The sequence below is a fragment of the Giraffa tippelskirchi genome, chromosome 6, assembly GCF_054371585.1.
Source record: "Giraffa tippelskirchi isolate mGirTip1 chromosome 6, T2T-mGirTip1v1.2.pri, whole genome shotgun sequence".
Lineage (NCBI taxonomy): Eukaryota > Metazoa > Chordata > Mammalia > Artiodactyla > Giraffidae > Giraffa > Giraffa tippelskirchi.
In genome coordinates this window covers 97,367,769-97,394,488 of record NC_137280.1, presented here as the reverse complement: position 1 = coordinate 97,394,488, position 26,720 = coordinate 97,367,769, and the positions used below count along the sequence as shown (strand labels likewise).

General features: G+C 53.9%; 1 protein-coding gene across 3 annotated transcripts in view; it reads left to right on the top strand.

Annotated features, from left to right (window-relative positions):
- The window catches only part of TMPRSS9 (transmembrane serine protease 9), a 57,878-nt gene extending 37,769 nt beyond the window's left edge, over positions 1-20,109 (top strand). For 2 of the 3 annotated variants that reach the window (XM_081499943.1, XM_081499945.1), the window contains 13 exons: positions 757-870; positions 2,604-2,775; positions 7,057-7,331; positions 8,952-9,088; positions 9,845-10,163; positions 11,118-11,289; positions 11,759-12,030; positions 12,583-12,719; positions 14,773-15,169; positions 17,197-17,368; positions 18,022-18,287; positions 18,410-18,546; positions 18,992-20,109. In XM_081499943.1, the coding sequence (XP_081356069.1) occupies positions 757-870; positions 2,604-2,775; positions 7,057-7,331; positions 8,952-9,088; positions 9,845-10,163; positions 11,118-11,289; positions 11,759-12,030; positions 12,583-12,719; positions 14,773-15,169; positions 17,197-17,368; positions 18,022-18,287; positions 18,410-18,546; positions 18,992-19,153 (2,732 nt within the window). In that variant the 3' untranslated portion in view covers positions 19,154-20,109. Of the gene's footprint in view, positions 1-756; positions 871-2,603; positions 2,776-7,056; positions 7,332-8,951; positions 9,089-9,844; positions 10,164-11,117; positions 11,290-11,758; positions 12,031-12,582; positions 12,720-14,772; positions 15,170-17,196; positions 17,369-18,021; positions 18,547-18,991 lie in introns of all 3 variants that reach the window. The other variant, XM_081499942.1, reaches the window with a different exon arrangement.
- The last annotated feature ends 6,611 nt before the right edge of the window (positions 20,110-26,720 follow it).

Below are 26,720 nucleotides of genomic sequence, written 5' to 3'. Positions count from 1 at the left end.
TTTCTGTCCCAGGGATCGAACCCATGTCTCTTGCGTCTCCTGCATTGGCAGGTGGATTCTTTCACGTTTATCTAGCTTTATATCAATGGTTCCCAACTAGGGGTTATCCTGCCCCCAGGGGACACTTGATGATGTCTGGGAACATTTGTAGTCGTGATGACTAGGGGGCTCCTGGCATCCAGAGGTGGTGGGCTGGCGATGCTGCTGTCTACCCCACAGTGCCCAGGATGGCCCCCCACCCTGCAGAGAATGACTGACCCTAAATGTGAACCTATGCTTCAGTGGCAAATTTTATATGTGCTGCTGCTGCTGCTGCTAAGTCGCTTCAGTCGTGTCCGACTCTGTGCGACCCCATAGACAGCAGCCCACCAGGCTCCGCCGTCGCTAGGATTCTCCAGGCAAGAATACTGGAGTGGGTTGCCATTTCCTTCTCCAATTTTTATATGTACTCTACTACAATTTTAAAAATTAATTTCACCTATTTCTTTTTTTAAAAAATGGATGGTAGAAATGTAAATGTACACACATGGGACACGTATGCTTGGGTTGCACAGCCCTGGTCCGGGCACTGACTGGCATTCTTGTGTGTTATGTGTCTGTACTAACTCTGAGAAGATTATTTCAGAAAGACTCAGTGAAAAGAAAGCAGAGAAGTGATGTTTTTCCTGCTCTGGAGTTTCTGCCTGGAGAGAGAAATCTCTGTGCAGACAGGAGAGATGGAGTGAGGTCAAGTACCTGGTTCTTGTCTGCCCTCAGGTCGCTGTCCAGGGAATGCCTTTTCCTGCGGGAACAGCCAGTGTGTGACCAAGGTGAACCCCGAGTGTGATGACACAGCGGACTGCTCTGACGGCTCCGACGAGGCCCACTGTGGTCAGTCTGCCTGTCTAAACTGGCCCACAGGTCACATTCCCTTTCTAGCGTCAGCTGCTGGCTCTGCTCTCTGGCCCACTGTGCCCATCACATGCAGACATGTGGGTCTGGCATTCACTGGAGCCGGGCAGAGAAAAGGAGGGAGCACCTGTGATATGACAAGAAACATGAGCAGGAAGCAGAGAAGGGAGAGCTTGAGGTGTGTGGGTGAGAAGGGGAGATATCAGGCTAATAAGAGGTCCTGGTCAAACTGTGGGAAGCCTCGATTACCAGGAACTGGAGGTCTGTCCTATATATAGTGGGGAGTCACCAAAAGGATCTGAGCAAGGGAAAATTACAGTTGAAATGTCGTAAGAGTAGTCAACATTTTTGTAACAATGCTAGCCCATGTGATAAGGCAGGAACAGTGGTATAACTATTGGAAAGGAAGAAGGAAAACTATCAAAATTTGCAATGGATATGACTATCTAAATGAATCAACAAATTGACTAAAAGGAGATTGGAAAAATAAGACAGTTCAACAATGAGGGGGAGGTAAATCCTAGCACATAAAAAAGTTATTGCTTTTCTTTATACAAGTGATAACAGGTTACAAGATATAATGGGAAAAAATCTCACTGTTAATCAATGTGTGCTCAGTCACTCAGTTGTGTTCGATTTTTTGTGACCCCACGGACTGTAGCCTGCCAGGCTCCTCTGTTGATGGGATTTCCCAGGCAAGAATACTGGAGTAGGTAGCTGTTTCCTCCTCCAGGGGATCTTCCTGACTCAGGGATTGAACCTGCATCTCTCATATCTCCTGCATTGGCAGGAAGACTCTTTCCCACTGTGCCACCTGATCAATAGCAACACAAAATAAACATGCGTCATGTCTATGATAACAATTAAATAGAATTAGAAAATGTTGCTGAAGGGCATAAAAGGAGACTAAATAAACAGAGATATGGCATCCTGTGACAAGATGGACACATAAAGACTTTGAAACTTTCAAAATACATGGTGAGGAACACATTCATAGTGTCTGGTGCCTGGATGTGGAGGATAATATAGAGGTTGATTGAAATTGGCAGTTGTGGTCAGGAGTCCCCTCAACCCCCTCAGACTCAGTGATTCATTGGAAGTACACATAGGACTTGGTAAAGCTGCTATATGCGTGGTTATAGCTTCTTACAGTGAAAGGATACAGCTGAAAGTCAGCAAAGGAAAAGGTGCAGAGTCCAGGAGAGACAAAACTCAAGCAAGCTTCCATTTAGCCTCTTCCAGTGGAGTCAGGTGAACAGTGCTTAACCAATTCGCCCAGAAGCACATATGACATCACACACAAAGTATTTCCAACCTGGGGAGCTCACCCAAGTCTTAGTGTCCAGGGTTTTGCATTGGGGGTTGGTCACATAGGTACATAGCACTCATATAGCTGAGTTTAGTGTATGGTTGTCTTGGATCTGCCAAAACAAAGGACCTCAGGCTGAATGGGTGAGACAGCAGAAATTTACTCTCTCCCCGCTCTGGAGGCTAGAAGGCTGAGATCAAGGAGTCAGCAGGGTCAGTTCCTTCTGAGGCCGTGAGGGAGAATCTGTTCCATGTGGTCTCCCAGAATCTGGTGGTTTGCTGGTTCAGATCTTTGACATCTGAACGTGGGGACCGTGGGGATGAGAGACTGGAGACAGACGTGCCAGGAGTGCAACTGCAGTCCTGCCTCCTGGGGGTCCTGGTTGGTAATCTCTGTCTTGCAGACTGTGGCTTGCAGCCTGGCTGGAAGACAGCCGGCAGGATTGTGGGTGGTGTGGAAGCGTCCCCAGGGGAGTTCCCTTGGCAAGTCAGCCTCCGTGAAAACAACGAACACTTCTGTGGGGCCGCCATCATCAGTGCCAGGTGGCTGGTGTCTGCTGCCCACTGCTTCAACGAGTGAGTCCGTGTCCCTGCGGGCTCAGAGCCCACCCTGCACCTGTATCCCATCTTCCTTCCACTCTGGGACTCCACTACCCTGGCAGTGTCCTTGGAACTCACTATTTTCTTTCCTTCTCTTTTCTTTTTGTTAAATCTGAATGTATTTTAGCTGTGGCAAAAATATACATAACACAAATTTACCATTTCAAGTGCATAGCTCAGTGGCATTAAGTACATTCACATTGTCTGTCTTGTAATCATCCCCACCATCCATTCCCAAAACTGTCTCATCTTCCCAAATTGAAACTCTGTCCCTTTAACTCAGGGACTTCCCTGGTGGTCCAGTGGTTAAGACTTCATGCTTCCAACGCAGGGGGCACTCAAGTTCAATCTCTGGTCGGGGAACTAGGATCCAGCAGGGCAAGTGGCCAAAAAATAAGAACAAACCAACAACAGCAAAAAATATCCATACTGACTCCCCAGCCCCTCCCCCAGCCCCTGGCCCCACCATCTACCTCCTGTCTCTGTGGATCTGACTCCTCTAGGACCCCCGGTGAGTGGGATCAGACAGTATTTGTTCTTCTGGGTCTGGCTTCTCTCATTGAGCATCACATCCTCAAGGTTTATCCAGGTTGTATCAAGTGTCAGTTCTTTCCTTTTTATGGTTAAATAATATTCCAGTGTGTTGTTGGACATGTCTGTTCATTTACCCATCGATGGACACTTGGGGTTTTCCTGCCTTTTGGCTGTTGTGAATAATGCTGCTACAAATGTGGGTGGGAGAGTATCTGAGTCACTACTTTCAGTTCCTTTGGGTATAAACCCAGAGGATTTATACCCAAAGGTATAAATTTATAGGATTTCAGGGTCATATGGTGGTTCTGTTTACTCCTTTGAGGAGCCACCATGCTGTTCTCCACGGCAGCTGCACCATTTCCCATCCCCACCAGCCGTGCGCAAGGGTTCCAAGTTTTCCATATCCTTAAGAAGTTCCTTTAACATTTGCTGTAAAGCTGGGTGACTATGTGGGTGGTCTGGTGGGCTTGGTTGGCCACCAGGCACTGCCTTGTGTGGGTGCTGCGGGCTGCTGTTTAGTGGGTCCTGGTCACGAGCTATCTAGTTGTGGGATCCTAGGGGGCCCGGGGCTAGTGCTGACTGCTGACTGGCGGGTGGAGTCCGGATCCTAAAGACTGAAGTGGGGTCATTGCCCACCCACTGGCAGGTGAAGCCAGGTCCTAGGGCTGGTACCAGCCTACTGGCAGGCAGAGCTGGTTCCTGGAGTCTGGCTGCAGGGCCTGGGGATCCCAGAGCTGGTGTCAGATCATTGTTGGGGTTGTGGCCAGGGGGCTGGTTCCATACACAGTCAGGTATGGGTTCCGGAGTGTCCCAGAGGTTGCACTGGCTTGCTAGTGGGCAGGGCTTGGGCCTGGTCCCAGGACAGGGTCTGGTGTGCCTTGTGGGTCATGGTCTTCTTGCATCTGGTGTCTGCCACCTTAGGGCTTCCCCAGTGGCTCAGTGGTAAAGAATCTGCCTGCAATGCAGGAGCCACAGGAGACGCGGGTTTGATCCCTGGCTCAGGAAGATCCCCTGGAGGAGGGCACGGCAACCCACTCCAGTATTCTTGCCTGGGACACCGCATGGACAGAGGAGCCTGGTGGGCTCCAGTCCGTGGGGTTGGACACGACTGGAGCCAACTTGGCCCTCACGGTGTCAGCCCCCTAGTGGGTGAGGCTGGTCTAGCAGGTTTTCTGTAGGTCTTGGTCCTCTGGTGGGCAGGGCTGTGTCTAGGGGTGGCTGTGGGGTTGGGGGCGGGGAGGTCTCGAGGCAGCCTCTCTGCTGGTGGGTGGGCTGTGTCCCCGTGCGGGTAGCTGCCTGGCTTCGGGTGACCCACCACCTGGCACCTGCGGACTGTTGAGCGGGGCCAGGTCTTGGGGCAAAGAGCCAAGGTGGCTTCACCAACATCAGTGTTCACGTGGCTGGATGTTCCCCAGTATGCCCCTCACTGGTGTCTGTGCCCCCAGGGTGACCCCATAGCTGCCAGTCCCACCTCCCCAGGAGACCCTTGGAGTCCAGCAGGCAGGTGTGGTCCAGGCTTCTATCGAATTAGAGCTTCTGCACCTGGGGTTCTCTGTGAGCCTTTTAAGAATGAAGCCTCCATCTCCCCCGTCCTGTGAGGGCTCCTGCAGTTAAGCTCCACCAGACTCCAACGACAGAAGCTCTGGGGACTCCTCTTAAAAAAGTATTGGACCCCCAGACCAGGGGGTCTGATGTGGAACTCAGCCCTCTCGCTCTTGTGGGGGAACCTCTGCAAAGTAATTATTCTCCAGCTTGTGGGCCGCCCACCTGGGGGCACAGGATTTGACTGTATCGTGAAGCTGCCTCTCCTTCTCATCTCGCTGTGTTTCCTTCTCTGTGTCTTTAGTTGTAGGAGATCTTTGCTGGCAGGTTCCAGTCTTTTCCATCGATGGCTACTCTGCAGAGAGTTGTCATATGGGTGTGCTCCTGAGAGGAGTTGAGCCCGGGGTCTCTGCTGTGTCATCTTGGCGGAGCTCCCCATTTCTCCACATCCTTGCCATTACTCGTTACTTTGTTTGCTTGTTTTGTTTTTTATTAGTTTATGTGTTTTGGCCACTTGGTATGCAGGATCTTAGTTCTCCAACCAGGGGCCGAACCCATGTCCCCTGCTTTGGAAGTGCAGAGTCCTGACCACTGAACCACAAGGGAAGTCCCTATTTGTTTAATAATGGCCATCCTAGTGGCTGTGAAGTGGTGTCTTATTGTGGTTTTTTTTTTAATTAATTTGTTTTAAATTGAAAGATAATTGCTTTACACTATTGTGTTGGTTTCTGCCATACATCAGCATGAATCAGCCACAGGAATACTTACGTCCCCTCCTTCTTGAACCTTCCTCTCACCCCTCACTGTGGTTTTGACGGGCATTTCCCTAATGATCAGGGATGCTGAGCATCTTTTCACGTGCTTATTGGCCATTTGTGTATCTTCTTCGGAGCAATGTCTGTTGAGGTTCTTTGCCCAGTTTTGAATGTGGGTCGTTTCTGGTTGTTGTTGAAGATGGTCAGAATCTTTAACAACCAGAGCTGGCCAAAGGTAGGAGAAGGTTTTGGAAGTCTCTGGCTGTGCCAGGCATCGCTACTTGGTTGTTTCCATCTGAGGAGTCCTTGGGGAGAGGGCAGGGCAACAGGCAACATGGACTTCCCTGGGAAACCACTGCCTGAGAATTGCCCCGTGGCAGGGGGTCGCTAATTCCCAGGGTAACCTGGTTCCGGTCCCGGGAAGACTATCTGGGGGACACAGGTCACATAAGCAATGACATTCAGGGCAAGAAGAGTTGTTTTCTTTTTATTGTTTTAAATTTCATTCCTCTCAGCATTTTATTATGAAAACGTTTCAATAGAAAAGATGGAAAAATAGTACAACAAATACCCATATGCCTGTACAGTAAGTCACCTACGTACAAATGAGTTCCGTTCTGAGTGCATTCGCTAGTCCAGTTTGTAAGTCCAACAAAGTCAGCCTAGGTCCCCAGCTAACACAGTCGGCTATATGCTACTGTACTGTAATGGGTTTATAATATTATTCACACAAATACTACATAAAAAGCAAACACAAAGCATAAAGAAAACATTTTTAATCTTACAGTACAGTCCCTTGAAAAGTACAACAGCTGGCATACAGGGGCATGTTCACACTTTTGAAAGTTCCCAGCTTGAAGATTTGTATGTACCGGATTTACTGTACCTGATTTCAAAAGTTGTTACTATTTCACCATATTCTCTTTCTCTCTCACTCTCTCCATCTGGCTGTATCTATAATCTATACCCCCCACACCGCTTCATACATACATATCCTTGCCAAACAGTTTGAAATTAAGTAGAAAACATCATAAGGCACCACCTCTGAGGCACCCTAGCACATTTGTACAACTAAAGAACAGTCTCCAATACACATATACCATCACACCTGAGAAAATTTAAATGGCTACACAGTATCATCTAGTACCCAGTCCATGTTCAGTGCCTCACTCTCTTCACCCTAATCCTGGCCCTGTGGATCCTGTCTTTGTTTAAAATGTTGATAATTCATGCACCGTGTTTTAATTTTTGTGCATTCGTTCTGATTTTTGCCAATGTTGCATGGAAAACATTCCCATCAATTTCCATGGCTGAATTTGGGGGCACCTGCCTCCTGGGTAAGTGCCCCGCTCCCCCTCCCCACCCTTCCCACCCCCCCGGCTCCAGCCTTGGTGGGCTTCTGAGCGGGGGTCTGTCTGCCCCGCAGATTCCAGGAGTCCCCGGAGTGGGTGGCTTACATGGGCACCACCTACCTCAGCGGCTCAGAGGCCAGCACGGTGCGGGCCCGCGTGGCCCGGATCATCACACACCCATCCTACAACTCGGACACAGCCGACTTCGACGTGGCGGTGCTGGAGCTGGGCGGACCCCTGCCCTTCAGCCGGCACGTGCAGCCCGTGTGCCTGCCGGCCGCCTCGCACGTCTTCCCACCGAGGAAGAAGTGCCTCATCTCAGGCTGGGGCTACCTCAAGGAGGACTTCCGTAAGCACCCACCTCCCGCAGCTAGGCTGCTAGCACAGCACGGCCAAGCAAACATCCACGGTCTGGCATGGTTAGCCGCGAGTTCTGTATCTGCAGATTCGCCCACTTGAGAAAGTGCATTTGTCCCCACAGGTGGACACTCGTGGGGGGCTGTGGTCATCCACAATGTGTGGAATCTGTTTCCAGTGAGGTGGTGCAGCTGGGTGATGCCCTGCCTTCTTGGCTTTGCTCAGACTGGAAACTGGTGTCCTTTTTCTGGTCTATTCACCACCATGTTATTATTATTATTTTTTTTTTCATTTTCATGCTTTCTTTGCAGGTTTGACAAAATCTAAACAGGCCCCAAGCATAGAGCTGACGTGCTGACTAGGGTCCTAAGCACAGGAGGGCTGAGATATGTCTCATAGGGAAGAAATCCGTGTATTCGATGAGCTTTGTTCAGGCGAGGGTTATAACGCTATGGACTGTGAGCTCCCTGTTAGTGAATCAACAACACAGGATAAGTGAGATGTCTCTAAACGGAAACACACAAACTGTCGTGAGCTTATGTGTGTATTGGCTGTGACCAGTGTCTCGGGATCCTGGCCCTGCCTGTCCCTGGGAGGGTGGGGCAGGTTCACTATCAATGTAGGGGTAACTATGTCAGATCAATTGCGATTGATGGTGAGAGGTGCTAGGAAGGAAACAAGAAAAAGGAGTTGGGGTCGGGGACATCTTTAGGGAAGGGCCTGAGATGATGGCGCCTAATATAAGACTAGGCATCCCTATTCCAGGCGCTGGGCAGAAGGCCATTCAGAGAGAGACCCCTGCCCACATGGAGCCCCCAGTCCAGGCTGGCACTGCCTGATAGAACTTCTGTCGGTGGCAGACACCCGCCATGTCTGTGCCATCCACTAAGGGAGTCAGCAGCCCCATGACCCGGGCTGGCGTGACTGAGATACTGAATTCTACATTTCATTTCATCGTGATGAGCTTAGGTCTGCATTTAAATAGCCTTATGTGGCCAGTGACTATCGTGTTGGACAGCACAATTTCAGGGGCAGTAGATAGTAAACAAGAAAAGTGACAGATGGTGATGTACCAAGTGGAGAAAAATGAGGCAGGGATGCAGGGGCAGGGGGCTGCAATTTAAAATAGGAGATGAAAAAAAAAAATAGATGAGAGGAGGAAGGCAGACAGATTCCACAGGGACAAGCCTTGTAGGCACCCAGAGTGGCTTGTGCAAAGGGCCTGGGGTAGCCAGGATAGGTGGTCCAGGCTTGGGCATTCAGGTTCAACTGGGGGTAGGGAAATGCCCTGGAGGGTTTGAGGGAAGGCTACCTAATCTGATTTAATGTTTAGTCAAGATGGGGCTACTGCCAGGCTAAGAAAAGTTTCCAGTAGGGAAGTGGGGGCTCAGGGCGGGTAAGTTTGGGGAGGCGAGAGAGGAGCCTAGTCTTGAGATGTCCAGGCTGGGAGGGTAGTCAGTGGGCACTGGTGAGCCTGGCTCCTTTCTGAGCTGGGGCTGCAGCAGGTCCACTGCACGGGGTGGGGGAAACTGAAGCTCAGGCTCCCAGCTCGGGGGTGCAGACTGCCGGGGTCCTAGGGTGCTCACCCCTCATCTCTCCCCGTCCCGAGCAGTGGTCAAGCCGGAAATGCTGCAGAAGGCCACTGTGGAGCTGCTGGACCAGGCCCTGTGCACCAGCCTGTATGGCCACTCACTCACCGAAAGGATGGTGTGTGCTGGCTACCTGGATGGGAAGGTGGATTCCTGCCAGGTGAGCCCAGCACCTGGGAAAGGGGCCGGGGGCCCCAGGGGACGTCCCACTAGCCCCTGAGGTCCTGGGAACAGCCTGCCGTCCCCCCACCCGAGGCTCCCCTCTTCCATAAGTGGGGGGTCTTCTGTCTCTGGTCCACCACCAAGACCCTCTGCTGGGTTGGTCACATGGCTATGGGTTTCCTTTTTAGTTTGTTTCTTTGCTATCCTTTCTAAGGCCTGGTGGGTGGGGAGAGGCTGCTAATGTGTTCTGGTTGCCACGTGAGAGCCAGAGACTAGAGGAAATGTCAGAAAATAGCAGGAGAGAGCTTGTGTTTAAGGACATAAGAGTGCATGGTGAGCTGGGTGTGAGGAGGAGGCAAAGGAAAGCAAGACAGGATGAATGAGGGCAGACCGGGCATTTCCAGAGGATGTCGCGGCTGCCCATGAGATGACTGGAGGTTCCTAAGCCACTGGTGACATCCAAGATCTATGGCGCTAAGGAGAGGAGGGGATATTGTTTATCCGGGGTGGGTTTTTTAACTGCCAGTGGTAGAACTGAAAGAGGTCTTAGAGATCCAGAGTCCAAGTGTCTTGTTGTATTTTTAGAGGAGACTGAGGTTCTGAGACGTGACTTATCAGCCACATGTGCTCCGTGGGCTCGTGGGGAAATGCATCCCCCAACCAGGGCTCCCCCTATGACCTGTATCTCTGGATCTGGGGCCAGATGTGGCCAGGGAGCCCCAACCCCTCCTGAGGGTGTGCCTCTGTCTCCCAGGGTGACTCGGGGGGCCCCCTGGTCTGTGAGGAGCCCTCTGGCAGGTTCTTCCTGGCTGGCATCGTGAGCTGGGGAATTGGCTGTGCGGAAGCCCAGCATCCAGGGGTCTACGCCCGAGTGACCAGTCTGCGGGACTGGATCCTGGAGACCATCGCCACTGCAAGCAAGCCTCCAGCCCCCACGGTGGCTCTTGCCTCCACCACTCCCAGCACTGCCTGGCCCACCAGCCCCAAGAGCCTGGTGACTGACACCCTCACCAAACCCACACTGGCTCCCAGCGCTGTGCCTCTCAACTTGGCCACCACTTCTAAGCCACAAGGTACTTTCTGGGGAGACAGCAGCAGTGTGTGTCTGCTCTGCGCAGGGTCGGATGGATTTGGTACTGGCTTTCTGAAGCACTCTTGGGAAGAGATGGGTGATTGATTAGCGATGTCTGTCAAGTGCATGGGCAAAGGCATGTGGTCAGCCTTCACATTTACTGCCTGATTCCCTGGTAGCTCAGTGGTAAAGAATCCGCCTGCGATGCAGGAGACCTGGTTCAGTCCCTGGGTTGGGAAGATCCCCTGGAGAAGGTAATGGCAACCCACTCCAGTATTCTTGCCTGGAGAATCCCACGGACAGAGGAGCCTGATGGGCTACAGTCCATGGGGTCGCAGAGTCAGATGTGACTGAGCATCAGCAAAACTCAGGCCATCCAAGAGGGTGTACTCAGAATATCCTGAAGGTTCAGCAGGGGGCCAGTGACCAATGGGGTGGGGGCAGGGTCAGAGAGAAGCTGAGTTGAGGCTATCACAGACATGGCACCCACAGGCAGCATATGCACTCTCCATCTGTCTTGACCATGTGGTTTCCGAGGACCCACGTCCAGGATCCCACAGCCCCATTTGATGCTGACCCCTCTTTATGGTCCCACAGACCTGTGAGGCTGGGAACCAATCCAAACTCTGCCTCATTCAAATGCCGCCTGCACGTGCCCTGCCCCCAGCCCCGTAATAACCAACTTTGTCCATTGAGCCCCCTGGGTTGTGCTGTAGGGGCTGCAGGTCTGTGTCTGCTGCACTGAGGCTGGTGGGGCCGGGGCCCTTACGACCTTGCCTTCTCCTTTCTCACCCACATCCCCTGCTGGAAGAGCACTTAGGGCTCCTTAAGTCTCAGTTTCCTCATCTGTGTAATATGCCACTTCCCAGCCAGAGCCCCGGGGCCCCTCTGGAACCAGGGTGGTCCTGACACCAGCAGGCTGAGGTGCTCGGACCCTCCTGTCTTGTCCCTGCAGAGTGTGGGGCCAGGCCAGCGCTGGAGAAGCCCAGCCGGATCGTGGGGGGGCTTGGGGCCGCCTTGGGGGAGGTGCCCTGGCAGGTCAGCCTGAAGGAGGGCTCGCGGCACTTCTGCGGAGCCACCGTGGTGGGGGACCGCTGGCTGCTGTCCGCCGCCCACTGCTTCAACCAGTAAGGCTCCCTTGACTCCCCTGATATCACCAGGCAGGTCCCCCACCATCAAATCCCCACGCACTCAGAGACCACTCAGGACTGAGGGCTGGAGGTGGGGGGCCTCCCCTCCCCTCCCCACCAGGCTCACATCTAGATGCAGATGGGGTGAGGTGGTTGAGTGGCAGCGTGAAGAAGTAGGGGGCTCTGGGGAGCGGCTTCCGGGAGGAGCCTGGTCTGTAGGGGACACAGGGGCCAAGTAGTTGGGGGGATAGGCCCCTTCCCTTCGCTCAAAGGCGGCAGCATTGACCTCTGATGGTCACAAAGCCATGGAGGCCTCTCACACCTTCTTGTCCCAGAAGGAAATGAGGCCTGGGGTCAGAGGGCTCCCTGCCTCACCCTCACCAGGGCCTGGGTCCCCCAGCTCTGCCCGGTGCCCTGGGGGCTGCAGAGGTGGGGGCGGAGAGTCTGAGAGGCCCCTTCCTGGCAGCACGAAGGTGGAGCTGGTGCGGGCCCAGCTGGGCACCGCGTCCCTGTCAGGCGTTGGCGGGAGCCCCGTGAAGGTGGGGCTCAGGCGGGTGGTGCTGCACCCCCAATACAACCCCAGCATCCTGGACTTCGACGTGGCCGTGCTGGAGCTGGCCAGGCCTTTGGTCTTCAACAAGTATGTGCAGCCCGTCTGCCTGCCGCTGGCCATCCAGAAGTTTCCTGTGGGCCGCAAGTGTGTGATCTCCGGGTGGGGCAACACGCAGGAGGACAATGGTGAGCTCCCCACGCCCCCCGTCCTGGGGCTCTGATCCCCCTGCTTGCAGACCACTCACCTTTCCACTACCTCAGGGTTTCAAACTCCGGCCTAAGGCAGCTGCTTTTTATTTTATAAAGTTTTATTGGCGCACAGCCACACCACTCACTCATAGATGGCCCCCTGGGACAGCAAAAAGAGCTGAGTGGTCTCCATGGAGACTGGCCCATAAAGTGGAATGTGTCTACTGTGTGGATCTTTATGGAAAAAAGTTGGGGGACCCTTGTTATACCATGCATAGGCCCCCACCAAGAGTTAATGCCTCCTTTGAAATCTGAGTAGCCCCCCTGCAGGGCACCCAAGGTGCTAGGGAACCCACTTGTGGGCCATGGTGAGGTTCTTGGGCTCTGGGGTCTACCTCTGTCTCACTATGTGATTTTACACACATCCCTGTGAGGACACGAGCCTCCGTGCCTCCCTCTGGGCGGGGGCGGTTGTGGTCAGAGCAAAGCCCTCGCTTAACAGTGAGCCCTCTGTAAGTGGCCCTGGGTGGGTGCTCCTTGTCTTGGCAGCCACAAAGCCTGACCTCCTGCAGCGGGCGTCCGTGGGCATCATAGACCACAAGGCGTGCAGCGCCCTCTACAACTTCTCGCTCACGGACAGGATGATCTGCGCCGGCTTCCTGGAGGGCAAGGTGGACTCCTGCCAGGTGAGTTCAGGAGGGACCCAGCTGAGAGGGACTGTGACAAGTCCTGATTTTAAAGGCTACCTAGCACATGTTAATTGAGAATACATGGGTATGTAAATGACCACCCCGTCACACCTGGCATGTGGGTGACCCGTTTTTAAGGAGAAACCAATTGGATCCAGAACATAAAAAGCTAGCTAGACTGTGCAATCAGGGCCAGAGACATTTACAGGGAAAAGAAGTCCAGGAAACGCCCTGGCCTGGGGCTCAATCTCTGGTTAGGGAACTGAGATTCCAGAAACCATGCAGTGTGGCAAAATAAAAAAATATATAAAGAAAAAAAAAATTCACAGACCAGTGTTACTTAGAAGCATAGACTCTCAAACAGCTCGGCTCCACACGGGAGACTCCGTTAATGTTATTCAATGCATCTGTACTTTGAAGAGGACAAATAGGATCTTCAAAATCAGAAGAAAAGCATCTGAAATATAACAGAAACCTACAGCAAACATGCTTTAAAATCTTCATTTTATTGCAGTATAGTTGATTTACAATGTGTTAGTTTCTGATATACACCAAAGCGACTCAGTTATATATGCATACATTCTTTTCATATTCTTTTCCATTATAATTTCAAGATACTGAATATAGTCCCCCACGCTATACAGTAAATCCTTAATCTATTTTATATATAGTAGTGTATATCTGTTAATCCCAAACTCCTAGTTTATCCCTCCCTGACCCTTTGCCCTGTGGCAACCATAAGTGTATTCTCTGTGAGTCTGTTTTTGTAAGTTGACTTGTGTCATATTTTAGATTCCACATATAAGTGACCCATGATATTCGTCTTTCTGACTTATCTCACTTAGTATGATCATCTCTAGGTCCTTGCATGTCGCTGCAAATGGCATGATTTCATTCTTTTTATGGACGAGTAATAGTCGATTATATATGCGTGCCACATCTCCTTTATCCAGTCCTGTCAGTGGACAGTTAGCTTCCACGTCTTGGCTACTGTGAGCGATGCTGCTGTGAACTGTGGGCTGCAAGTATCCTTTCCTAGTTAGACTTGTCATATTTCCTGTATATATTGTCCAGGCATGGGACTGCCACATCATATGGCGACTCCCACTTTTTAAGGACCCTCCCTACTGTTCAGAATGGCTGCGCTAATTTACACCCTCAGCAACAGTGTAAGAGGGTTTCCTTTTCTCCGCATCCTTTCCAGCATGTTATTATCTGTAGATTTTTAAAAAATATGATGGCCATCCTGACCAGTGTGACGTGATACCTCATTGTTTTAATTTTTTCCATTGTAGTTTTGATTTCCGTTTCTCTGGTAATTAGTGATGTTGAACATCTTTTCATGTTCTTATTGGCCATTTGTCTTCTTTGGGCAAATGTCTATTTAGGTGTTCTGCCCATTTTTTGATGGGATTATTTTGTAGTACTGAGTTTATGTATTTTGGCGATTAAGCCCTTGTCAGTTGCATCGCTTGCAAATATTCTCTCCCATTCTGTAGGTTGTTTTTCATTTTATGCTTCGCTGTGCAAAAGCTTGTTAAGTGTGATTAGATCCCATTTGTTTAGTTTTGCTTTTATTTCTCTTGCCTGGGGAGATTGACCTGAGAAAACATTGGTAAGATTTATGTTTTGCCTATGTTAACACTCTTCTAGGAGTTTATGATGTCATGTCTTACACTTAAGTCTTTAAGCCATTTTCAGTTTATTTTCGTGTAGGGAGTGAGGGTGTGTTCTAACTTCATTGATTTACATGTGGTCGTCCAGTTTTCCCAGCACCACTTGCCTCTTTTTCCCACTTTATATTATTCCTTAGGAGGGCTGTTTTTTCTTCAGGGTTTTCTGGCATTTTGTTGCCAATGCAAAAGAAAGAGCCATCTCAGCTCAGAGGGGTGACCTGCTCCAGGTCATACAAGGCCCCGCAGCCCTGCGTGGGTGTGAGGCTGGCTCCACTGAGGAGCTGCTCCCACTCATGGGCATGTGGGAGGGCCTGGCAGCACCTCCACAGTGAGAATGCTGGGTGCTCAGCCAGCCCTTTGTCCTTCCTTTCCAGGGTGACTCCGGGGGACCCCTGGCCTGTGAGGAGACACCCGGTGTGTTTTATCTGGCTGGGATTGTGAGCTGGGGCATCGGCTGTGCGCAGGTCAAGAAACCAGGTGTGTACACCCGCATCACCCGGCTCAAGGGCTGGATCCTGGCCACCATGTCCTCCCACTCGCTCCCCACGGCCCCGCTGCCCACCACGAGGATGCCCACCAGCAGTCATGCCACCAGGATGACAGCAAGCCTCACAGTCCCAGGAGTCACAGCTAGCACACCCACTCCCTGGGCCACCAGCAGGGTGACCAGTCAACCTGCTGACAGGACCACCACCGCTGTGACCTCCACCCCTAGGGGGCAGACACCAGTGCCCCCCATTCCGAAGACCACAGTGGGCGCCCAGCTACCAGGTACCTGGGGAGATGGAGTGGGGCGTGTGGGTGGCGGGTTATTGTATCTGTCATGAGGCTGTGTCACCACGGCCCAGTTGGGGGCCTAAGATGTTTGTCATCTCCCGGTGCTGGAAGCTGGAGTCGGAGATTGCAGTGTGGGCAGGTGGCTGCCTTCTCCCCTCTGTGGGTGTCTGTGTCCTAATCCCCTATTATAAGGACCTCAGTCATACCAGATTAGGGCCCACCCTATTATTAATAACCTCATTTTACTGTAATCATCTCCCAACACAGTCCCATCCTGGGGGTCAGGGCTTCCACTTAGGAATTTCGGAGGGGAGAGGTCAACCCGTCATGGACCTCGACTGTGCAGATCCATATGTTAATGGCTAGTCCCACAGGCTCCCGCTAGGGTCTAAGTGGGGACAACTTGGCAGTAAGTGGCCGAAGATGTCATGACAGAGAACGTGGCCCTGAGCTTGTGTCTGGGACATTGAGTTCATTCTTATTAATCAGAAACATACGAAACTGCTGTATTTGTGGGTCAAAAATAAAAGCCCTATCAATCTTAGGCAATTTTCTATGGCTGAACCAGATGCCAGTGCTAGTGTCCCAGGCTTCGGGGGAGAATGGGGCCTGTCCCGACCCCCACCCCCACCCCCACCCCCCACATTCACAGAGCCCAGGCGGCCTGATCCCCAGACATAGAGCTGCACCCACAAAGTCAGGTTTATGGACTCACTGCAAGGCAGACCAAAGAACCATGGGGAGACTCACCAGTGGTGAGTCATGGAGAGGCCAGTGCTGTGGGGTGTGGGGACAGAGCAGGTGCTGGGCATGCCGGAGTGAGCCCAGAGCCAAGCAGACCACATGTGTGTGTTTGTGGTGGGGGTGTCTGCACCCCATGCCTCCTGGCCCCCACTCAGGGACCACAAGGTTAAGACACAGGTGGGACGTCGAGCCCAGAATCCCTGAGAATCAGATCAGAGTCTCTGTGACTCCTCTGGATCCAAGGGGACCTCTGCTGGCTGCGATTCCCGTAGGCGCTCAGAGGAGAGTGTTGATACTTAGAGCTGCATTGTGCCTTCGGAAAAACACTGCGTCCTGTTAACTCTGCGGCTGGGTCTGGTCTCCAGCCTGGTGACGCTTATGAAATTTTCCAATAGCTACAGTTCTTACTGTGGGGCCGAGAGGTGGAGGGAGCCCTGAAATGGCACATTTTGTTCCATGTGGGGGTAGTGTTTCCAGGAGAGGGGTGCAGCTTTGGCCAAATTCTCCAGGCCTCCTGGTCCCAGGCAAGCTCCAGATGGGGTCAGGTGGGCCAAGGTGGTGGCACTGGTGAGGGAGGAGGCAGGTGGCCCCCATCTGTCACCGCCTCCAGGTGAGGGCACTGAGCCCTTCTGCTCCCTGCAGCCTCTGTATCTGCTGAGCGAGGGCCAGGGGAAACAGTTGGATGGTGGGGACAGGATCAGATGTGTAACCTGAGTGTCCCTTTAGCTGGTGATGGGGGCCCTGCAGCACCCCTTGCAACCACCCATTTCTTCCTACTGTCTTGTTCTGAGGGTGCACCTTGTGCTGGGGGTGGGGGGTCCACAGGATAGGGGACACCCTGGGAAGGACACTGCGTCACTGGGACTCGGGTAAAGAGCCCATTGCCGGCATCCAGGAAGACAGGCAAGGCCTCCTGGGAAGCTGCTGGGTGTGCGAGGGCTCGGGAGCAGCAGGGAACTGGACTCCTGGGGACTGAAGGCTGCCTGGGAGGAGTCAGGATGGGAGGGGATCCCTGCACGGAGCCCCAGCTGGGGAGGTGCGGCACCAAGGCTAAGGGTACAGGAAACAAATGCATTTCAAACATCTGAGACCAGAAGAGACGCTGGTAGGACCAAGTGCCAGGCCCAGTGTCCCGTGGGCGGGGCGTTTTCCTGAGGTTGGTCTCGCACCCTACTCCTCCCCCCAGCACAGCCACCCAGGCCTCCATGGTGGGGTAGGACAGTTGGCATGGAGGAGGCGCGGGCTCTTCGACTAGCGAGTACCTGTCTCTCTCGCAGACTGCGGCCTGGCGCCAGCTGCGGCGCTGACCCGGATCGTGGGTGGCAGCGCTGCGGGCCGTGGGGAGTGGCCGTGGCAGGTCAGCCTATGGCTGCGGCGGCGGGAGCACCGCTGCGGGGCTGTGCTGGTGGCCGAGAGGTGGCTGCTGTCAGCGGCGCACTGCTTCGACGTGTGAGTCCCAAAGGTCCCGGCCCACGTCGGAGATTCACCAATCGCAGCCCCCGAAAATTCGGAGCGTGGCACCTCCCCTTCCGCCCGGAACGCCCTTTCCCCACACCCTCAGCCCCCAGGCTCCTCCTTCGCGCAAACCTCCCCTGCCCACCCACCACTCCAAACCTGGCCGCAAGGGGTGAGTCCAGCCCCCACCAAATGCGGGGGTGGGGAGGGGCTCCGGCCAGGTCTCTGGGGCAGTGAGACACTTTCATCCCCAACCCAACTGGCTTGGATCGGCACCACCCTCAAGGCCCTCCAAGGTGAGAGGAGGTTCCCCTTCCTGGCAGGGTGTCCAGGAGCAGGGCCAGGCCAGGGTTCCTGCCCTCAATGAAAAACACCCATCTCAGGATGCGCCTCACAGTGCCGAGGTCAGAGCGGTTGGGAGATGGGACAGGGGGTCCTCCAGCCACCAGAGCCCCAACATTAGGTCGAAGTGGACACAGCTTGTAGTGTCACCTCAGTGCCTGGTGGCCCCTCTCATCCTCCCCCCATTCTAGGAAAAAGGGAAACTCAACCGAGAGAGGTCAGGTGCAGGCCACGGGTGCAGGGGAGCCCCGGGCAGGGCAGGGGCGTGGGGACCCGGGTGGACGCCTATCCTTCACATCCCACAGCTACGGGGACCCCAAGCAGTGGGCAGCCTTCCTGGGCACGCCGTTTCTGAGCGGCGCTGACGGGCAGCTGGAGAGCGTGGCGCGCATCCACAAGCACCCCTTCTACAACCTCTACACGCTCGACTACGACGTGGCACTGCTCGAGCTGGTGGGGCCAGTACGCCGCAGCCGCCTGGTGCGGCCCATCTGCCTGCCCGAGCCGGCCCCACGGCCCCCGGACGGCGCGCGCTGCGTCATCACAGGCTGGGGCTCCGTGCGCGAGGGAGGTAGGCGCAGTCGCCCCTCCCGGGTCGTCGGAAAGGACCCCGCCTGGACCTCCACTGGGGATCCCTGTGGTACCGAGTGGGCTCACGGCCTTACCGAGTCCCGTCTTGCTGCTGGTCTGCAGGCTCGATGGCCAGGCAGCTGCAGAAGGCGGCCGTTCGCCTCCTCAGCGAGCAGACCTGCCGCCGCTTCTACCCGGTACAGATCAGTAGCCGCATGCTATGCGCCGGCTTCCCGCAGGGAGGCGTGGACAGCTGTTCGGTGAGCACACTGTGCAACTGAACCGGGGATCCCCGGGGCCACACTCATGACGCAAAACCCCTCAGCCGCCCCCCCTCCAGTGCACTTCCTCAAACAGAGCACCTTTTGGCTCTCGTGGAGTTTCCACTGAACCCCGCCTTGGTGGACACCTCTAGAGAGCCGGGTTCACCCCACCGCATCCTCCCCAGCCAGGTAGAGGGTTAGGAGCAGCGGGGCAGAGGCCGTCTTCTCCAGGCCCACCAGGCAGGTATCCACCAATGTCTGCCAGCCGGACGAAAGCTCACCTGAGCACTGAACCCATTTCTCAGATGGCAGTGGGGCTCTCCCAGGGGCGAGGACGACGACTTACCTGGGGCCACAGAGGTCAGGCCAGCCCACCCTTGGCTGCTGGGGGGGGGGGGAATTACTGCCTGCTCTGAGTACCTTTCCTCTCTCCTCTCCTCAGGGTGATGCTGGGGGGCCCCTGGCCTGCAGGGAGCCCTCCGGCCGCTGGGTGCTAACTGGGGTCACCAGCTGGGGTTATGGCTGTGGACGGCCCCAGTTCCCGGGCGTGTACACCCGGGTGGCTGCTGTCAGAGGCTGGATCGGGCAGAACATCCAGGAGTGACCACCACGTGGCTGCCCAGACCTGGACCAGAGCCGTGGAGGTGGTGGGTGGGGGGCTGTGGGTAACGGGGGTGCAGTTGAATTGCATATTTTGTTCCAATAAACACAGCCCCTCATCTGTAGCCTGCTGGCTTGGCACTTCCGTGTCACAGCAATGACCAACTGCCCACCCCTCACACAGGGCCTAGAGGGGGAGGGATGGGGGGACTTCCAGGGAGAGGCCCACCCCCAGTCTCTGGGCAGCCTTGTCTGCAGGCTCCCCTTTACATGAACAACACTCCCTATCACTGGGTCGCTCGGGAAAGAAGGGGAGGGGTGCTGACGCCAGTCCCCACAGAGGCCCCAGCAGGGAAGACACACGGGGGTTGCCCCACACACACCCTCCCTCCCTCAGTGATCTGTCTCCAGGAGGTCAGAGTATAGAAGGAGCCTGGCCACAACCACAGGTCCAAACCCAGATTCTACGCTCAGGCATGCGGCCGCCTGACCTGGGCGCGGTGCCAGAGCTGCTCTGGGTCTTTGCTCTCAACCCTCCAGCCCCCACCCTGAGGAAGGTCCCTGCTCCCAAGCCTGACTCCCCACCTTCAGCAGGAGTGAACATAATCTCTAAGTTAAAGGGTCCGGAGATAAGAAACGAAGCTACACACACACAAATGGCAAGAAATGGTACCTCCACCAGACCGAGTCTCACTGGACGCCCACTTTACACCAGCATATCAGATGACACACCCACCAGCAGCCAGGACCAGATTTTAGGGATCAAAACAGGGCAACCAGGGTGGCCCCCCTCAAAAAAGCCCTGCCCCTATCCAGGGAGACTAGTGCAATGTCAGCCTCTCTCCCCCTCCCTTTAAAATTAAATCCCTTTGGCCAGGTGGGTGAGAAGTTTACGGTGAACTAAGCTCCTGATCCCCCGTTCTCTGGTCACTGAATAAAGCTCCTGCTGTATCCATCTCAGCTTTGGTCTTTTATTCACCTACTGGAACCTGAAGAGAAAGAACCTCCCCTGAAGCAGAGAGCTGTGGTCGGGAGACCAGGGTCTACACCACTTAGTTTGGTTACAAACTGGCACACATGGGGTCCACTCCCTCCTGTAACTCAGGGCTTACTCACTGACACAGGGTGGACAGACCAGCTAAACAACCGGCAGCTCTGAACCCCTCGGGCCAGTGAGGGCTACTGAATTCATCCTGAGATCTAAGAGCAGCCGAGGATCGAGCAGAGCGCTCCCCAGGTGAAGAATGTCCCCACCCCCAGCACATCTACAGCAAGGCAGCTGCTCGCTGCAGATTGGGGCCGTGTCCAGTGGGACTGGAAACTTCCAGTCGCTGACATGAGAGGGGACCTTATCACCTCAGCTCTCTCCCACAGCATCTCTGCTCCCAGCCCCACGAGGACTGGGTCAAATTTCAGCCAGAGCACCTAGACCATGCGGTGGGCGCCGCATCACCAGCTAGCCAGCAAGGCCCCAGGGAGCTGGAGACAGACTAGAAACAGGGGCTCCCAGGAGGCTGGGGAGGGGGGTTGTGTGTGCACGTGTGTGAGACCAAGCTGCCAGCCAAGCAAGATGCCACTGGGGTGCACCCTCCATAGTTGGACATCACCGCTGCTCACAGAGAACTCGTGATCTTTTGAATTGTCACCTGGCCCCAGTATAAACCGACGAAGGGGGAGAGCTGCCCAACCACGCTCTCTAAATCCTAACACCATTTCCCAACTGCATCTCTACCACCAGCATCTGAAGAACATGGGCCAAGACCTCATTCCAGTTTCTCACTGTGCTATGCATGAAATGTGGGGTTACTTCTAACCTCCCTCCTGGTATTGGGGCCCCAGCCTGAGGGTCCTCATGGCCTCCTCCCCCACCAAGGGCCATGTTCCCCTTCCGCCGGCTCACCCAGGACTCCTGAGTCATCTACCCCACCTCTCCTGGTTCCCATGCCTTCTACTCTCTCCAACCCACCCCCAACCTGGTACCCCCTCTCTGACTCTCCCACCCCTGTCTCTCCACAACTCCTTGGGGCATCAGTCAACTGCACACCCACCCTCTGGGCTCAGTAGGCAACTCCCAGCTTGGGAGGTCCCCAATGGAGGGAGCAGTGTGACCGCGGTGTATGTAGCCCTCTTCTCCCAGATCTACAGGACAGAAAGGACAGATCCAAGGGTTTGAAGGGGACCCTAAGAGAGTCATTTTTAATTTAGTCCAGGGAATATTCCAAACCTGTTTCCCCACTTGGTGAACATTTTCTTCTCCTGGGGAAGAAAAAGCACGGATTATAACTAATACAAAGGAGGAAGCTGATAAGACCCATCAAAGTCATGCTGGACACGCTCTATGTGGTGTGGTGCTGCTGCTGCTGCTAAGTCGCTTCAGTCATGTCCGACTCTGTGCGACCCCATAGACGGCAGCCCACCAGGCTCTGCCATCCCTGGGATTCTCCAGGCAAGAACACTGGAGTGGGTTGCCATTTCCTTCTCCAGTGCATGAAAGTGAAAAGTGAAAGTGAAGTTGCTCAGTCGTGTCCAACTCTTCGAGACCCCATGGACTGCAGCCTACCAGGCTCCTCCATCCATGGGATTCTCCAGGCAAGAGTACTGGAGTGGGGTGCCATTGCCTTCTCCATCTATGTGGTGTGTTAGTCGCTTAATCGTGTCCAACTCTTTTCGACCCCATGGACTATAGCCCGCCAGGCTCCTCTGTCCATGGGATTTCCCAGGCAAGTATACTAGAGTGTGTTGCCATTTCCTTCTCCAGGGAAATCTTCCCGACCCAGGGATTGAACCCAGGTCTCCTGCAGTACAGGTGGATTCTTTACTGTCTGAGCAACCAGGGAAGCCCATTCTAGCCTGGAATTCAGGTTGTTTCCAACACGGACCCCAGGTGGGACCGTTGAGAGGAAGACGGCCAGCAGCACCTCACTCTTGGGGATGTGATTTGTAGGGTTCCTGGAATGCCTCAGGGAATGCCTTCGCGCGTACATGAACATGAACCTGGGGTCAGTGGATGGGCAGGCCATTCGTAACAACTTACTGACCACAGGTGGATGAGTGCATCTTTTGTTACCCGAACATTAATGACTGGAGACATTTCAATATTCACTTACATAACAATAACTGGCCACAGATGTTAGTTCCTGCAAAAATCCCTTGGTCAATAATGTGCAAAGTCCTGTATCACTTTCCAGAGCGTCCCAGACATTAGAACACTTTAGAAGCTGGAGACAAGGCCCCCATGCCCACTTCCCGGGGGGTGGAATCAGCATTTAGGGTGGCCAACAACTGGGATCTGGAGGCAGATGCCAAGGAAGACAGATGAGTGGCTGTAACCTGGCTTTAGCGACTTGGCCCCCCTAAAGGGACTATGTGACGTCAACGAGTCGCCCTGGCTTCCAAAGACCACAGTGGGGAGCAGAACTCAAAGCCAGTCATCGCGCACAAGGCCTGCAGCAGGGCCGCCGGAAGGGGGATGCCCCCAATGTCTTGAAACAAGCCCAGGGGACCACTGCAACCTGGTTCATCCTTGCTAGTTGCACACACTTAAGAGGACTGAAGGTGCCCAGGAGCTCCTTGGAGGAGCCTTGGCTGCCTGACCAAGGGGGTAAAACAGTGGACTTTCTAGTGGACATGGGGCCCCACTCAGTCTTGAACCCCTGACAGGATAGGATGAATGAAGATAAATGCAGAAAGATGGAAGTGGAGGGGAAGCTACAGGAACAGAGCTCCTGAGTGTGACTCGGAAGGGGGAGGGTCGTCTCACTCTTTCTTATGTGTCCTGGAACACCTGCTTTCTCTAACATACTATCCAAACTGGAGGCTATGGTTTATCTCCAAGACAAACACCTCAACACTGAAATACCTTTCACTGTGGACTTGCTTCTGTTCTGTCACCCTAGTGCTATGGCCCTTTGCCAAGAATAATTTTTTTGGGGGGGGAGCACTGAGCAGCATGTGGGATCTTATTTCCCCCACCAGGGATCAAACCCCTACCCTGTGCATTGGAAGTGAAGAGTACTAATCACTGGACCACCGGGGAAGGCCGTTTCAAGAACAATGGCCTGATTAATCTCAGGGGGGTTAGTCCCTCTGTATGGTCCCAAGATCAAAGCAGTCAATCCTAAAGGAAATCAACCCTGAATAATCATTGGAAGGACTGATGCTGAAGCTCCAACATTTCAGCCACCTGATGCCAGGAACCGACTCATTTGGAAAAGACCCTGATGCTGGGAAAGACTGAGGGCAGGAGGAGAAGGGGATGACAGAGGATGAGATGGTTGGATGGACATGAGTTTAAGCAAACTCTGAGAGATAGTGAAAGACAGGGAAGCCTGGCGTGCTACATACAGTCCATGGGGTTGCAAAGAGTGGCATACGACTTAGTGACTAAACAGCAACAAGCTGAGGATTGTAGGGACCCCGAGTCAGAATAGGAACTATTCTCCAATGAGTGGTGTGTATGCGCTAAATCGCTTCAGTAGTGTCCAACTCTGCAACCCTATGGCTATAGCCCACCAGGCTCCTGTCCATGGGATTCTCCAGGCAAGAAGACTGGAATGGGTTGCCATTCCCTCCTCCAGGGATCTTCCCCACCCAGACATGACCCCACCCCACATCTCATGTCTCCTGCACTGGCAGATGTGTTCTTTACCACTAGTGCCACCAGATGAGTGGATGACATTCTAACTGCCAGTTCATCAAAGAGCTGTCTGCCACAGCACAGTTAACGTTGTAAATCCCCTGGCTGAGAGAGGACCTCAAGTTTCAAAGGAGAAAACCCCAACCCTCCCCCAGCAGGCAGAGCTCTGGGGGCCCATCATAGCAGAGGGGCCCAGGGCACAGTCGAGAGAGAGGAGAGAGGGGCCTTGCCACAGGGCACCCCCAGTACAAGAAAGCAGCTCTGGGGTTTCCTGGGGATGGCTGGGTTCTGTTGTATAGGGATCCCCAACTTTAGCTTAAATTACTAAGCCCTGGTATGAACAATTAAAAGCGAGGGACCATGGAGAACGAAATGGCAACCCACTCTAGAATTCTTGGCCTGAGAATTCCATGGACAGAGGAGCCTGGCCGGCTATAGTTCATGGGGTCGCAGAGTCGGACACAACTGAGCACAAAACGCACACCAGATTGCAAAGACTTTAATATGAGAAAGAAAATTTAAATGTCTTTAGAATAAATCTTTAAAAAAAAAAAAAAAGGGAAGGACCAGGCTTCCTTGGGGGCTCACTGGTAAAGAATCTGCCTGCCAATGCAGGAAACACGGGATCCATCCCCGGTCTGGGGAAGGTCCCACATGCTACAGGGCAACTAAGCCCCTGTGCCACAACCACTGAGCCCAGGGGCCGCAACTACTGAAGTACATGTCCTCTGGAGTCCGTGCTCAGTAACAAAAGAGCAAGTGCAAGGAGAAACCCGTGCACTGCAACTGGAGAGAAGTCCCCACTCTCCCCAACTAGAGAAAAGCCCACGCAGCAACAAAGACCCAGCACAGCCAAAAATAAATAAATTTTTTTTTTAAAAAGTGAAGGAGCCTGACCCTTTAGAGTCGACTGAAAAGGCCTCCCATGGGAGTCCCTGTGTTAGCTTCACGGGACCCAAGCAGCCGCTCCATTCACATGCATGTGCATGTGTGCACACACATACACGGAAGAACTCACCAGGGGAGCCTCCCCAAACCTGGGGCCTCTGACTCAGGCTGCAGCCTATTCTGAACAACTGGACCAAAGTTCTGAAGGATTGCCCTGTGCTCACAGGCTGTAGCTGTTAATTCTCGGCTCCTCAGAGAGGTGAGGATTAACCTCTGGACAGCTCCTGACCATCTGGAGCGCCCCACCCACAAACCCCCTGCTGACCATGTCCAGCCCTTCATAAGGAAAGGGGTGGGGAGCAGACAGGGTGGAACCCAAGTCGCGCTTCCAGACTACCTGTCGGTGATGGAGGCCCTGCAATGTCCTCACCACACCTGCCTGCACCCTCAGCCAGGTCCAAGGTTAACCCGCGATTGGGAGGAAGTCATGAGACAGGATCACCCCCAGGGTCTGGACCTGCAGAATCTGAGTGTTTCACCCATGGGAGGTGCTTCACAAAAAATGGAACCGCAAGGGAGGGCGTGCCCTGGGTCCATCACTCTAGCAGAGGACGCTAAAACTCTGCCCTCTGGGTGCTCTGCGTACAGGCCAGGGCACTAGAGTTGGGGCAAGGGCAAGCTGTCTGCAGCTACAATGACTCTAAAGCCAATGGAGGCAGCAGTCACTCACCACAGAGGCTATCAAGAGGGAAATGCAGGAATAACAAAACGAAGTAACAGGGCAGACACGGCAGCTGAACAAGCGGAGAGGGATCATGGACTTCGGTATGCTCCCGTCTACAACGCAGAACAAAGGGAGCAGGCTTTCAGATGGTGATATCTTAAAAGCCCTGAAAGCCTGGGGTGGATGGTTAATGGTCACGGGCAGCTGTTCCTCCTGTCGGCCATCACACTGCAGGCCATCTGGGCAGCTCACCTGAGTACACAGTACAGTCAGGAGGCCCCATGTCATTGGCTCATCAAGTCCACGACCATCCCTGTTCTCCAGTCTTCTTAAATGGGGTCAAAGCTCACTCTGTCTGCCTCCGGAATAAGCCCAACACTCACCAACCCCCCACAAGGTCAAGGGAGTGATCCCCATGTGGGACAGAGCCACACATCCAGGTCAAGACTGGCAGACTGATTTTCCAGGGATGCCCTGGACACAAGGAAACGCCAGATGTTTGCTGGCTGTCACCGACACCGTCGCCAACTGGATAGAGGCGTGCCCCACCCAAATGGATACTGCCCTGGAGTTCTCCAAGATCCTGCTCAAGGAAATAACCCCTTGGTTTGGGCTCCCCAAGTCCATCCAGAGTCATGACAGGCCCGCCTTTGTTTCCCAAATTTCTAAGGAAGTCTCTAGAACTCTAGGAATTAAGTGGGCTTTTCATGCCACTTGGAGACCACAATTGTCAGGAAAAGTAAAAACAAATCAAACCCTCGAAACTCAGCCAAACGATCTCCAGACACTCACCTGCCCCAGCTCTCCCTCCCCTAGAGCACTTGTGAGAATGTGGAGAGCCCGAGGGACACGCAGGTGGGGTCGACGTGGGGGCATGTGAGGGATGCCCCTTCCTCTAGGACCCAGCTCCAAAACCCACCTCAGGGAGACGGATGCACCGAAACATGCCTTAGAGAGGAGAGTCAGAGCTGTACACACCTAAGGGATTTGGAACTGCCTCCCCTTTTGACATCACTTCACATCCTTTTCTTCCTGGGGACTGGGTTTGAGAACCTGGGAAGCTGGAAATCCACAAGACCAGTTAGACCCTCAGATGCTGCTGTAGCCTGCCAGACTCCTCCGTCTGTGTGATTTTCCAGGCAAGAATACTGGAGTGAGTAGCCATTGCCTCATCCAGGGGAACTCCTCAACCCAGGCATCAAACCTGCATCTCCTGCATTGCCAGGAGGATCCTTTTACCACTAAGCCACCTGGGACGCCCAGATCCTAGATGGGCAGGAACTTCCCTAGTAATCTCGACCACCTACTCTGCCTGACAATTAC